This window comes from Apiospora hydei, assembly GCF_038363865.1.
Source record: "Apiospora hydei strain CBS 114990 chromosome Unknown utg000007l_segment0_segment0, whole genome shotgun sequence".
NCBI lineage: Eukaryota > Fungi > Ascomycota > Sordariomycetes > Amphisphaeriales > Apiosporaceae > Apiospora > Apiospora hydei.
Genome location: NW_027117366.1, coordinates 2181339 through 2194495, shown reverse-complemented (window position 1 = coordinate 2194495; position 13157 = coordinate 2181339). Strand labels below are relative to the sequence as shown.

General features: G+C 53.5%; 6 protein-coding genes across 6 annotated transcripts; 3 read left to right on the top strand and 3 right to left on the bottom strand.

Moving 5' to 3' along the window:
• Nucleotides 1–547: 547 nt before the first annotated feature.
• On the bottom strand, nucleotides 548–1557 carry PG997_009763 (40S ribosomal protein uS5; the record flags this gene model as incomplete). Its single annotated transcript, XM_066814078.1, has 3 exons — nucleotides 548–805; nucleotides 873–1130; nucleotides 1291–1557. The coding sequence occupies 3 exons, from the start codon at nucleotides 1555–1557 to the stop codon at nucleotides 548–550; spliced, it is 783 nt and encodes a 260-aa protein (XP_066666040.1).
• Nucleotides 1558–2628: 1071 nt separating this feature from the next.
• Nucleotides 2629–3618, bottom strand: PG997_009762 (thiosulfate sulfurtransferase protein; the record flags this gene model as incomplete). Its single annotated transcript, XM_066814077.1, has 2 exons — nucleotides 2629–2683; nucleotides 2738–3618. The coding sequence occupies 2 exons, from the start codon at nucleotides 3616–3618 to the stop codon at nucleotides 2629–2631; spliced, it is 936 nt and encodes a 311-aa protein (XP_066666039.1).
• A 1110-nt stretch (nucleotides 3619–4728) lies between these two features.
• Nucleotides 4729–5252, top strand: PG997_009761 (uncharacterized protein; the record flags this gene model as incomplete). The annotated part of the gene is made up of 4 exons (XM_066814076.1): nucleotides 4729–4870; nucleotides 4941–4972; nucleotides 5023–5086; nucleotides 5149–5252. The coding sequence occupies 4 exons, from the start codon at nucleotides 4729–4731 to the stop codon at nucleotides 5250–5252; spliced, it is 342 nt and encodes a 113-aa protein (XP_066666038.1).
• Nucleotides 5253–6602: 1350 nt separating this feature from the next.
• On the top strand, nucleotides 6603–7361 carry PG997_009760 (uncharacterized protein; the record flags this gene model as incomplete). Its single annotated transcript, XM_066814075.1, has 1 exon — nucleotides 6603–7361. The coding sequence occupies one exon, from the start codon at nucleotides 6603–6605 to the stop codon at nucleotides 7359–7361; it is 759 nt and encodes a 252-aa protein (XP_066666037.1).
• Nucleotides 7362–8682: 1321 nt separating this feature from the next.
• On the top strand, nucleotides 8683–11097 carry PG997_009759 (alkaline-phosphatase-like protein; the record flags this gene model as incomplete). The annotated part of the gene is made up of 3 exons (XM_066814074.1): nucleotides 8683–9489; nucleotides 9554–10523; nucleotides 10595–11097. 3 exons carry the CDS (start codon nucleotides 8683–8685, stop codon nucleotides 11095–11097), a joined length of 2280 nt encoding a protein of 759 aa, XP_066666036.1.
• Nucleotides 11098–11431: 334 nt separating this feature from the next.
• Nucleotides 11432–12888, bottom strand: PG997_009758 (uncharacterized protein; the record flags this gene model as incomplete). The annotated part of the gene is made up of 2 exons (XM_066814073.1): nucleotides 11432–12621; nucleotides 12738–12888. 2 exons carry the CDS (start codon nucleotides 12886–12888, stop codon nucleotides 11432–11434), a joined length of 1341 nt encoding a protein of 446 aa, XP_066666035.1.
• Between the last annotated feature and the right edge of the window lie 269 nt (nucleotides 12889–13157).

Genomic DNA, 13157 nt, shown 5'->3' with positions numbered 1-13157 from the left:
TGCTAGGACGAGAACATCAGTTTGAAGAAGCAGGCACATGATGAAGTTGGTCTCGGAAATCGGAAATGGGAAGCAGCATTCGGGGGCATCGCACCACCATCGGTTTAGTCACAAGAAGCTACTCGTGAAACCAACCATCTAGAACTGGCCATTCAGCGATCTCCAAAGATGGCCCCAGTGAAGCAAGATGGGGCATCAACGATATGTTGGCATGCCCAACTGTGACCTTGGCAGCAATTGGCATCAGACACAGAGCTCAATCAACAAGTACACCGACTGGAAGACATCGTACTCTGGTAATCCTGCTGGTAGGGACACAATGACCCAGATGTATCACCTCTATGACGGCATTCACAACATTGATATCGATCGGGCGAACGTAGCGTGGTAGTTGTTTGTCAAACGTCAGATTTCATTAGCCATGCTTTTTGCTAACCTCGTATCTGATCCCTGTATGACCAGAATGTCCGGCCTCCAATGCAGTACAAATCAAAGCCTTAAGCCCACGCCGAGTTCCCGAAAAAGACACAGCCCTCTGCTTCCTTCTCTAGTATCGCTTACCCTCACGGAGAGTGTCGGCGAACTCGTCCAACGGGCTGCGGATGAGCTTGGTCTCCTTCCACAGGTTGGGGGTGAGGAAACCGTAGGTGTTGGAGATGGCGGCGAAGGTAGCCTTCAGGGTGTTCTCGAGGGTCTTGGTGGAACCGGAAGATGAGGTGTAAGCGTCCTCAATACCAGCCAGCTGAAGGAGACGCTTCACGGCGGGGGAAGCGACGATCTGAGTACCACGGGGAGCGGGGATAAGCTGCAAAGCAAGGTCAGCAATTGTTCTTCTGGACATTAGTAGTCGTTTCCGGGCGGGTTCCACATACTCTGACGGTGACGGAACCGCACTTGCCGCTCTCCTTGACGGGCAGGGAGTGAGGCAGACCAAGGTTGGTACCCCAGTAACCGCGGCGGACGGGGATGACGCTCAGCTTGGCGATGATGATGGCGGCGCGGATGGCAGTGGCGACTTCCTTGGAGGTCTTGATACCGAGACCGACGTGACCCTCGGAATCACCAATGATGACGATGGCCTTGAATCGGGTACGCTGACCGGCACGGGTCTGCTTCTGGACGGGCTTGATCTGTAGTCGGGGAAAAAGAACGAATTAGTAACTTTGTCTGGCGATTCATTGATTCCCCCGCAAAAACTCGAGGTTTGGCCAAATCGCCCCAGTTTCACTCCAAGGCCAAATGAGGCGCTTCGCTCGTCACAAAAAAAAAACATTGTTGCAAAGAACGCACCTTCATGACCTCATCCTTGAGCTTGGGCAGGAAGAAGTCGACGATCTGGTACTCCTTGATGGGCAGAGAGTGCAGGTAGATCTCCTCCATGGACTTGATCTTGCCGGCCTTCACGAGACGGCCGAGCTTGGTAACGGGCTGCCACTCCTTGGACTCATCGCCCTTGCCGCCGCGGCGACCACGTCCACGTCCGCGACCACGGCCGCGATCTCCACGGCCTCCAAAGCCGGCTCCACGAGCAGGTGCAGCGCCACCACGGTCAGCCATGTTGACTTATTTGTCGAGTGTTTTCGTTTGGGCGGGAAAAGGGAATTGGCTGGGTGGGATTGTCGAGATGTAGATGGCCGCGCTGGGTCGTAGGCTCTTCCTTTTCGTGGTTGCGAAATTAATTCCCTGGACTTGGAGTGCACGAATCCACACCAAACGACCAATTCAGAAAATCTACGGAAAAATGTCAGCTGTGCGCCGGTCCGCGGGGTCCTACCGGGTTTGGCCTTTAGGGCTATTTTTCTCGACAAGTTAAAGTACTTGGTCGCTGTGTGTGGTCTGTGCGGCTGTTTCGGTGGGGCTGCTTTTGGCATCTGCTGCAGCTGTCAGCCTCAAGCAATTGCACATCCGCCAGTAGCCAATCAGACTATGGCGTTTCTTGTAAGCTTATGTAATCTGACGAATACCCAAGACGATGCGGCAGACAGATTGAAGACGATTACGACTTCAACACTCTGATCAAGACCGGATGATACCTTATTGGCTGTATTGTGTCAAGAAAAACAGGGACACCTATACATTCCTTACTATATTCAAGCAACCCCCACTATCCTATCGGTGGTTACCCCATCGCAGACCGTCTTACCTCGATGTCCAAGCACGTACAAGCAATAGCTGATATGTCGATTCAGGGTTTCTGTCGCGTTTGCGCATGATCATGCTCTCGGTTTTATTTTGTAGACGTGCTCTAACGGAATTGCATAACACGCTCTGTTGAACGTCTCGGGGCTGATACAAATATCATTAACAATTGGTGCTGCTAACTTCAATTCACTGCTCGCAGGCAAGCATATCCCCTATTTACTGTACCGAGACTGCCTCAACGCAGCATGCACCCATACCCCCATTCCGATATAAACATTCCATAGTTAGGATCAAATCGCATGCAATGAGTAGAGTGGTTGAGTCGCAAAAGGGGCACACAAACTTTGTGCCCGGCAAGTAAACTCATAAATAGACGTCGCTGCTCATTCGTAACAATGGATCGCGAATTCCTTAGTAAGGAGGGTATCTAGTCGTTCAAATCAACAACCGTTTCAGCTAGGCTTTGCAACTAAAATGGTATCGTGGTTACTCATTCTTGCGAATGAGAGAGTCGGAAGGCGTGACTCGCTGTGCCCATTCCCTGTTATACTGTTAGCTGCTATTCATGCCACTGCCATCTGTGAGGGTTGCTTACGTCCAACTGCCGTCGTAGACCTTTCGCTTCTCAGGAGATCCGTAGTTTGCCACCTCAAGTGCTGTGTCGATGACAACAGCAGTAACTCCAGTGCCGCATGACGAGATAATTGGCTTCTCCGGATCAACTCCCTTTTCTTGGAAAAGCTTCTTTAGCCGATCGGCCGGCAAGAAAGCCTTGGTCTCAGGATCCAGCACAGAGCTGAAGGGGATGTTGATCGCGCCGGGCATGTGTCCGGAGGAAAGACCCTCCCGCGGTTCAGGTGCAGTACCATTGAATCTGCCCTCTGGTCTGGCATCCAAGATCTGCACTCCCTCGGCACCCTCCTTGTTGTAATCCAAGGCAACCTCCTTCACCTCCTCAAAACTAGCCACATTATCCTCAGGATCCGACTTGGGAATCGGGTACGCACTGCACTCGACACTATAGAGCTCGCCGCTCTCTGTAGGGTGGCCCTCTTCGACCCACAGCTTGAAGTTGTTCAGAATATGAACTTTGGCGTGGCCAAAAGCCTTGAGGGTCCAGCCAACGCGCGGTGCGCTGAATATTCCTAGCTCTTTTGTATCGTACACCACGACTGTATCATCTTTCCTGATGCCGAGCTCGCTCATAGCTGCCGCGAAGTCTTTGGCGCTCGGCAACATGTGCGGATACGGGCTGCGCTTGTCGATGACCTTATCGAGATCGAAAAACTTGGCTTTCGGGATGCGCTTCTCAACAAAGACCTGAATGCCCTTGCGCTCGTCGTTGGGGAGAAACCAGGCAGCACAGAGCGGAATCACACGTGGCTCGGGACTGATTGGAGAGGGAGGGCTCTTCTTGAGCGCCTCGGCCAGCTCTTTGGGCGTGACAATATATGAGGAGAGGTTCCGTCGCGACATGGTGAATTTGGATCCCGCAAATATCGTAGATGTATGCCGCACCAGAGCTGGTGAGCGGAACATTGCGACAGTGGCCATGGCCGTTGATTGATTAAATAGAGCGCAGTCGGGCTTTGTGTCGGTTCCTCCGACCGATAACGGTTATTATTTCGCGGAAACCGCGCGGGCCCAGGTCAATAATGACTATCGTCGCAGTCTGCTGCTGCTGCTGCTGCTGCAAGCAAGTGGACTTGACAGTTCTCTGCGCAGATGGCGAGGGGAGCAAGTACCTCGATTCGGTGGAGGGAATCTCGTCGCAAACAAAGGCCCTGGATTGTTGAGAGTCGCAAAGCAGAATTGAACGTGAACAGGAAGCTCGAGCTGGAGCTGGAGGTTGAGAGCTACCCAGCCAATAATTGAAAAATGATTTGGAGTAGGAGGGTTGGAGGGTTGCTATCGGGCTGCGGGGGTGCTATTGGACGAATTTGTATCACTTGCGTAATTCTTTGTCGGGATGAGGACTGCTACCGGGACTGATGCGAGTGAATTGACGTGATGTCGGAATTTACCTAACCAACAGATACTACCGGATTTTCTCTAATCTTGCTTATCAAATTGTGGCAGGAGATATGGAGTTGTTGTTCTCGTATTTCCTACCTGAGAATCGCAGTTGCCGATAAGCATCGAATTCTTTGTCGACCACATGCACATCCAAACATGGAGCAGCATCAATTGATACCTGGATTGAGAGTGGGCGGAGCTGCGAACGTGCAGCTGGAGCTCAGAGCTGGGGATCGGGCTACGGCACTTCTGGCCTAGCGCAGTGTGCTTCCCTGGATGATGGTGGATGGAGCCTGCTATTAGATTGACCAGTAGCTGGAATTCATGCAGACTCACTTTACTGCAACTTGCATGTGCTTCATGTGAGGTCTGGCTTATGTGCCCGATGTCATTGCTTGGATCTAGAACTAGCCCAGCATCATTTTACTGGAAAAATTCGAAAGCGAGAACCCAATACAGGGAGGGTTCTTTGAAAAAGGGTCGTTGTCGTATCTGGCCAAATTCTTCTCTCTCGACACCACGGATACCCCCTGCTCCTTTCTCCTCCGCCACAACTCCCGCTTGCCCAACATGAAGGTCAAGATCAAGCAGTGGAATGCAGTAGCGAGCTGGCGCTGGAACTTGCCAGAGGAAGATGTATGCGGTATCTGCCAAGTCCACTTCGACGGCACTTGTCCGACATGCAAATATCCTGGAGATGACTGCAGTCTCTGTGAGTTGGCGATTTTCATGCAGTCCTTGTTCACAGCATCACAGATCATTCAATTCTGATAGGCATTTAGTATCTGGAAAATGCGGCCACAACTTTCACATGGTCAGTGATGAACCTTGCTCCGGGAAATTGATCTAGCTGACCGTACAAAGCACTGCATCCAAGAGTGGATTAAGCAGGAATCGTCCAAAGGCCAATGTCCCATGTGTAGACAGAGTAAGTCATTGTATCCTGATGTTGGTCTGCCCTGTAATGGTATAGCTGACCACATATATCAGAGTTTGAATGGGGTCCGGATCTCGACCTACAGCAGGAACAACAAGATGACCAACAGCCTCAGGAAGGCCAGCAGCCGGGAGGGATGGTCATGGCCGACAACTGAAGACCTCCTATGGCTGCTATGCACATGAGACTTTGAATGCAAGCCTCCAGGCTGCCAGATGTTGCGTGTGCACATGGTCTGCGAGTAGAGTGAGATGACCATGCTCGGCCTGGATTACTTAGTATCTGGCTTGATCACACACGGTCGGAGACCACCAGAGTCTGTACAGACTCAAGCTGTATCTAGCAGTCGCTGCTTCCTACCTACAGGAATGACTGGTTGCTCACTGCGACCTGCTTCCTTACTTGTATGGGACCAAGTATTTCTTGTGGATGTCGCGATAAGCGAGCAGATCAGTAGGGAATCCGATATGACTTTGAGGGATGGTGACCTAGGTGCTCTCGGGGCCTTCAATCCAAGAAAGAATCAACTCGCCTCTACGGACAGACATCAAACCACCGGGGCATTTGTGGTGGTATGCTACGACCTATTGGTGTCAGATCGAGAAGACATGAGGAGAATAGTCACGCAACATAGGTATACTGAGTCGGCTTGAGATATACGTTCTCCTTGGGGGAAGTTATGGGTGCTACAATTTGATCAGGCAGCAATTGCTGCGTTAGCCAGAGACGAATATACCATGGAAGGGCTGTCCCATGAAAGGGGACACCGCCAAGCAGAGTTCTATTCCCCTCTCTTTGGCACTTGTTGGACTCTTAGCGCTGCCAAACTATGCCGATGTCCAACAAAAATAAGCGAATCTAATATATGTTCATGTCAGGAAGAAATGTTCCTGACAATTTCAGGTAGATGATTTGTATTATTCAGGGGCTCAGGTGTTACCTACACATACAAGACAAGCAGGGGGCCCTCGAGCTGGCCTCGGCGGCTGAACAGCTACCCCACGGAGCGATAAGATAGAAGCTCCCCTACTCCCACCCCTACTTGAACGAGAACCCACTCGATTTCTCCGCAGTTCATGACGGCGGCACTAAGACGCAGCCCAGCCAGCCAGGACAGAGCACTGACGGGCGATCAGCTCCCGTCTGGCCTGTCTGCTTGCTGTTGTACAACGAACGAGGGCGAGCTAAGGTTACTGCAGCAGCTCCAATACGCTACTTTCAAGTTTGACTTGCATTGCACAGCACGCGTTTCGTGTCGCTTCGTTTTGTTCCCTCCAGTCCGATTCGATCCAACCAGCAAGCCAACTTGTCTGGATTCCGGACCCATCGCATCCAACCCAAGCTTCCTTTCCAATGTAAACCTTAGAGCTGGAGTCATGATGCGCCAATACTATTGCTCAGCCCAGCATCCTCTTGCCGCTTTCCTCCCCATCACCAACAACAGCCTAGTCGCCGCATCCACATCCACGTCGCCCCTCTGATTCTGCCGCCCAACAATTCCAACAAGATGACGGATCCCGCTAATGCGACTTCGCCCACCCACGAGCTACAGCCCTCCTCGCCAGGAATCCCTCCCGCTGCCGAGCACGAGCAAGATGCACAGCAGCAAAGCCCGCCTTTCGCGCCCATCTACACGCTCGTCTCCAACGCATCAACGCGGACGACGCATCATCCGCACGTCCATTACATCTTCAACGACGACGACCCCGACATTCTATCGCAAGCCCTCGCACAACAGCACGGACTAAACGTGGATGAGTCTACGTCAGATCCCAGGTCTAACAACCGGACGGTGCTCCTGGATGTTGAGCCAGATGCCGATGGTGGCTACAAAGTGTCTTGGGCGTCCAGCCTCACGCCGTCCTGGGCTGTCGTCGACGCGCAATTAAGCCGGATAGCCCCGCCATCCGAAGCCGAAGGCGCCAGACCGAGCGACCACGTCGAGAACTCGCAGAAGTCCGACAGGCTGATGCTCAGGATTGATGGCATCGAGGCTGCCCCTATCGCTGCCGGCACCGAAAGCGAGTTGAGACTTTCCAACAGGAGCGGACAGGGATCCGGTTCTGGCAGCAGTATAGGGAGTTCGCAGAGGGAGAAGGACAGCGAGAGCTATTCCACTCTTGTGGACGAGTTCGAGAGGAGGATGGTCACGCTGCGGAAGATGGTCGATTCGAGTGAAGAGAGGAGGCAAAAACTAGAGGCTGAGGCGAATGCGGAGCCCGTTTCCGCCATACAACACGAAATTCATATTACGGAGCCAGCATAACTATGAGGTTTGTCGACCCCCGGAATTTGGCGACATTCTTCATGCTAGAGTCCGGACATAGGGAGTCCCCCGGTTACTCGGAAACGGAAACTCCATTTTCCATCAACGTGGTCTCCCTCTCCCTCCCGTGTGATTCTTTTTGGCCAAGAAGAATTCAACGAGAAGCCTACCGACATGAATAAGATCTGCAGTGTTATTTAAAGCCAAGGTCTACCTCCTGAGGAGTAATACTGGCCTGCTGAAGCAGATCATGCCGCTTTTATTAATAGGCTTACCATCTCAATGTATAGCTAGAGATTGAAGGCTTGGAAGGGCGCCATTGAAGAGCGAGTCAAACAGACCACGAAGCCGAGAGCAACATAATACTTGACGAAGGGCTCGCAGATAGATTCTCAACCGCTGGCGCTCGATCAGTCTCCATAGATTCCACCTCTTCAGCCTTCACGACCGTCATGAAGATATACAATTAATCAATGAATGCCATCGTAGGTGTATATAGATACTCCTTAATACCCCCTGAGATGCGCCCTGAGCTGGAGGCATGTATTTCTGCTGTATATGATCAGATGCAAGTTTGCGAGATTCTCAATCTTGGTCATGTAACGTCTAAACATCATGATATGCACGCGTTGTGTTGTACGGTACAGCTGGCCTTTTGAATCATGCAATCCCAGACTGATGCTATATGTTCCAATTGTAGGTTAGCTAAAAGTAGGTAACGTAAGTAGTACGTAGCCTGGACTACATCGTGCAGTCAGTATGCGGCGTTGTTGATACGGACAATGAACCCGTATTTCGTCATGTATGGTAGGCATAACGCCAGGGGCCGAGTTTTACTAGCATTCCATTGATATATAAGTTTTGTTTTATTTGGACGAATGCTTCTTGGACTATTTCTCACCAATACATCTATTCGGCACTGTTACCAGTGTTGAAGGGTCCGCAGTGTTCTACATTCCGTACACTCATTGGGTGTACTCTGTTGGGCGCCTGGGCGCTTCACTAAAGAACAGAAGCTAAAGGGGGCGCACGGAGCTAATTCTGGAGTAACCCCTGATCCCAGTCGCTATTCGTTATTTCCCCAAGCCCCTGCTCTTAGCTAAGGATCCATCCAGAATCATACGGATCTCAACGGCATCGGCTCAGCATCCACCCTGAATCGATGTGCCTGCCATGAATCATCCCCAACGCCCCCAGACGAGGTCTTTCAATTCGATACAAAGACGATGCCGAAGCCGCAGCCCTTAAACATCACCGGCGGCCCCCGCGGCGCGAGAATAGCAATTACTTGCTGTCACCCGTCAACTACGACGACGACGCCATGTCCCTGCACAGCAACCGGAGCGACCAGGAGACCGACAGCGAGGATGACGAGGTGCTGGCCCGCGCCCGCAACAGCCAGGAGCTGCGCGCGCGCGACCGGCTCGTGCTGATGGAGGAGGAGGAGATGGACCGGCTGGTCGCCGACACCCGCGCCAAGAAGGAAGAGCGAGAGCGAGAGCGCCTGCGACGAACCAGCAGCAACCTGGTCATCCCCAACCCGCTCAGCATCCTGCGCCGAAGCCGCTCGAACAGCCCCCTGGACGCCATCGGCGTAGGCGGCTCGACCGATACCCTCGTCGGCGAAGACCGCGGCGAGAGGAGGAAGAACCGGCGGGCGCGGCGGAAGGACAAGAAGGACCGGCTGCTGCAGGATGCCCGGCACGGAGAGGACGCCGGGCTGATGTACGAGATGGAGTCGGGCGACATGAAAGAGGGCAGCTCTACGGGTGACAGCAGCGATCGAGAGGGCAGCGACGAGCTCGACCGCCGACACCTGAGCATGCATTCCAAGACGGACAAGAAGAGGCGATGGAAGAGGTGGCTGTTCCTCTACACGCTGATTGCCGTCGGTTTCGCATTCCTCGTCCTTCTCGCATGGAAAATTTCCGTGGACAAGAAGCGAGCGACTCAGAAATTCGTCAGCAATGGGACTGCGCTTTTCGCTCCGACCTCGATAATCATCAGTCTTGACGGGTTCCGTGCGGATTTCTTGCAGCGTGGCCTGACACCCCGGCTCAATGCTTTTGTCAAAGAGGGCGTTTCGCCCTTGTACATGTTACCCTCGTTCCCATCAGTAACGTTTCCTGTGAGTTACCACCGTCACATATCGCCTTCCTGACCTCTTCCCGGGATGGAGCTAACCGGTGCAGAATCACTATACTCTTGCTACGGGTCTTTACCCCGAAAGCCATGGAGTCGTCGGAAATACCTTCTGGGACCCTGAGCTTCAGGCCGAATTCTATTATACAGATCCCTCAAGAAGCATGCAGCCGAAGTGGTGGAACGGCGAGCCCTTCTGGGTGACCGCCGAGACTCAAGGTATCCGTTCTGCCGTCCACATGTGGCCTGGCAGCGAAGCCCATATCATGGACATGGAACCCAGTTTCTTGGACCCCTACAAGGGAAAAGAGAAGTTGCCCAAAAAGGTCGACAGACTCCTGGAGTTGCTGGACATGCCCGGCATGGAGAATCCCGGGGTTGACGTCAGCGACATGAGGCCCCAGCTGATTGCCGCTTATGTCCCCAATGTCGACGCCGACGGTCACAAGTATGGTCCCAACAGCACCGAAATCCGCACCACGATCAAGGACGTGGACACAATGCTCGATCAGCTATTCCATGGGCTGGAGCAACGAAACCTGACGAACATTGTCAATGTCATCATCGTTTCTGATCACGGCATGGCCACGACCGATGTTTCTCGCATGGTACAGCTTGACGATGTAGTGGACCTCGACAAGGTGGAACACGTCGACGGCTGGCCCTTGGTTGGCATTCGGCCCAAGAACCCGGCCGACCTCCAGGTGCTCTACGAGCAAGCGCTGGGCAAGCTGAAAGACAACCCCAACTACGAGGTGCGCCTCAAGGATAAGGACATGCCGGAGCGCTACCATTTCTCGAAGAACGACCGCATTGCTCCTCTCTGGATCATCCCTAAGGCAGGATGGGCCATCGTGAAGAAGGAAGAGTTCGATATCCAGGATGCCAAAGCCAAAGGTTTGGAATATGACCCACGCGGTTTGCATGGCTACGATCACGAGCACCCCTTGATGCGAGCTATCTTCATTGCCCGCGGCCCTGCCTTCCCTCATGAACCTAACAGCAAAATCGAGGCATTTCGTAAGTCACTTTGCCAAAATCGGCGCTGGTGCGCAACACTAGAGACAAACTTGCTGATCCATTTCCCCCAGAAAATATTGAGGTGTACAACATGCTTTGCGATTCCGTCGGCATGGAACCAAAGCCGAACAACGGAACCCTTCGTCTGCCGCTCAAGCCTATTGGGCTCCACGACTCGGAGTCCGGCATCGAAGAGCTTGAAGATCCAGAGACGACCACTTCCACTCCGGCGGCAGCGTCAACAACCACCACAATCTCCACCACTTCATCAGTTAAAAATACTGTTACTACCACGGTGGCCGCCGCTCAGAACCTAACATCGACGCCACTAATTGGCGTAGATCCCGTGAAGGCTAGCTCTTCACAAGGTTCCGGAGTTGATCCTGCCGTGGCTAGCCCCTCGAAACCCTTAGGGGTCGACCCAGTCGAAACGGGGCCTCCGGAGCGGCCTCACCCGGACGAGGATCCAGAGGAAACTCATCACTTTAAGAGTATCACAGAACTGTGGGATTGGTTGAAGGACAAGGCCGGTCATGCTTGGAATAAAGTCCACGGTGGATCTGATTCTGGCTGAGTGTCCTTTGGGAAGTCTGCAGTTCTCATTTTGGTTTGTTTTATATAGCGATGCATTGTGTGCAGTTGTTCCACAGCGGGAGGGCTATTGCGTAGCATCTGGCCTCTGATACCCGCCACGAAGAGGCATGGAGGGCGTCACGGCGTTTGGGTGTTCACTGGTACTACTACTACTAGACCTTATTCGTGGGCATTAGTCTCGATTGTAATAAATTTGTTCAACTGAGTCTAACCGGCCCGTGGACATGTATGACCCTGGGTCTCAAACAGGAAAACGCTTTAGAGCGGGTATCATGAAACTATGCGTTAGAGAAAAGGGGCGCTTCACACGCCATTCAGCGAAACGAGATGCCCACCCCTTCACAGACACCGCCCCTGTTGAACCACTTCACGCCTGGCAAGATCTCGCTCGTCACCCATCGCGCCGTCTTCGTGTGCATGCTGCCGTCGCCGAAAGGCTCTGCTGTCTTCTTGTCCCTTTTCAATTTCTTCTCTGCCTCCAGGTCGAGGTCCCGTAGAGCAGCATCGACACCGTCCATGTCCGCAGAACTACTCGCATAATTTCCAGAGGGCTCCTCCTCTTCCTCGTAATCCTCGTCGCCACGGGGGAAACTCGTGTGGCCTTCGGCCAGCGCCTGGAAGATGACGAGCTGGTCCTGCAGATACTCGTCGACGGCGCCGCGCCGCAAGGCTACTTCTTGATACAGCTGTTTGGATACGTGGCGCGAGATCTCGCTGCTTAGGGTGGTGGGGCTTTTGTTCTTGCGTTTGCTGGCGTACATGTAGTCGCGGCCCCATCGACGAGAAGACGGCGAAGATGTGTCGTCGGTGTTGTTGTGCGCCACCAGGAGCACGTACATGCGTGCGTCGTGTCCGCTCTCCTCGACGACCTTGAAGTTGACCTCGGCGCCGGGGAATAGGGTATCGAGGTCCCGGGCCAGGGCGTCTTGGAGCGGCGCGTGGAGTGCGGTAGGTGTCAGGATATTGGCGTCGATACGATTGATTGTGAACTCGTCGCCCTTAACAGCAGACGTCGAAGCACTGTCTTTGGGCTCTTCTTCTTTCAGCTTCAGGGTCTGGCCGAGTGGTAAGGGGTTGATCCGGAACCAGATGCTACCCTTGCGGGTCGACCCAGTGCTCCAACTGCGCAGCAGCAGCCGGCGCTCAACACGCACGCCCACGAACCGCGCCTCCAGCGTGGGCAGCAGGACCTGGTCCAGGTACTCGTACGAGAGCGAGAAGGAGACGTTGGTGCCGCCATGGATCTCGAGCTCAATGGGCGCCCCGTCGCCGCCGGCCGCGAACAGGAGGTACGGTAGAACTGCCTGGAATATGAGCAGGGTGCTGGCGGCAGCCGAATCCGCGGCGATGGTCAGCTTCCTCTGGTCTGCGGACGCCAGCGCTTGGGGCGGAGTCAGGGAGGGCCGGAATTCGAGGGTGTGGCTGCCGACTGATAGACCCTCCACCTCGGCGCCCGTGGCTTCGGCGAGCCACTTTATGCTGGTTACGTGCTGAGACTTGAGACCTGATGGAATGTGTTAGTTATTATGTGCAATTTTTAACTTCTTTTCCTCTTGTGAATAGGTGCTGGTAACTGCCAGGTTTTGCTTGGGATTATCGTTGGGCTATTACCGAACTTACCTCCTCCACGACCGCCGGAACGGTTGCCGCGTACATGGGTAATGCGGATCGGCTGCGAAGTCACGGCCGCTAGAGCGACGGCCATGCGGACCAATTGGCCCCCGCCTTCACCGGTGCGGCCATCGAGCTCGATGGGCTTCTTGGGCTTCATGATAGGAACCTTCGTGGGAGTTGCCTCAGTCGTAGAGGAATGGACGGAAAATGAGAGATCGTAGGATGGTTGTTCGTCGCTTTATCATTCATCGAATACTCACGTATTTGAACGTTCCTGCTGTTTGGGGCGTATGCTCTATTTCTTAGTGAGTCATCCGGGCTGTGTTAGTGGTTGATGATTCAACATGAACCATTCACACCGATCCTTAGGTTACTTCCAAGTCTTTAGACCATTGGCTCTCACCGATTGTTTTGTCTTTTGGGATC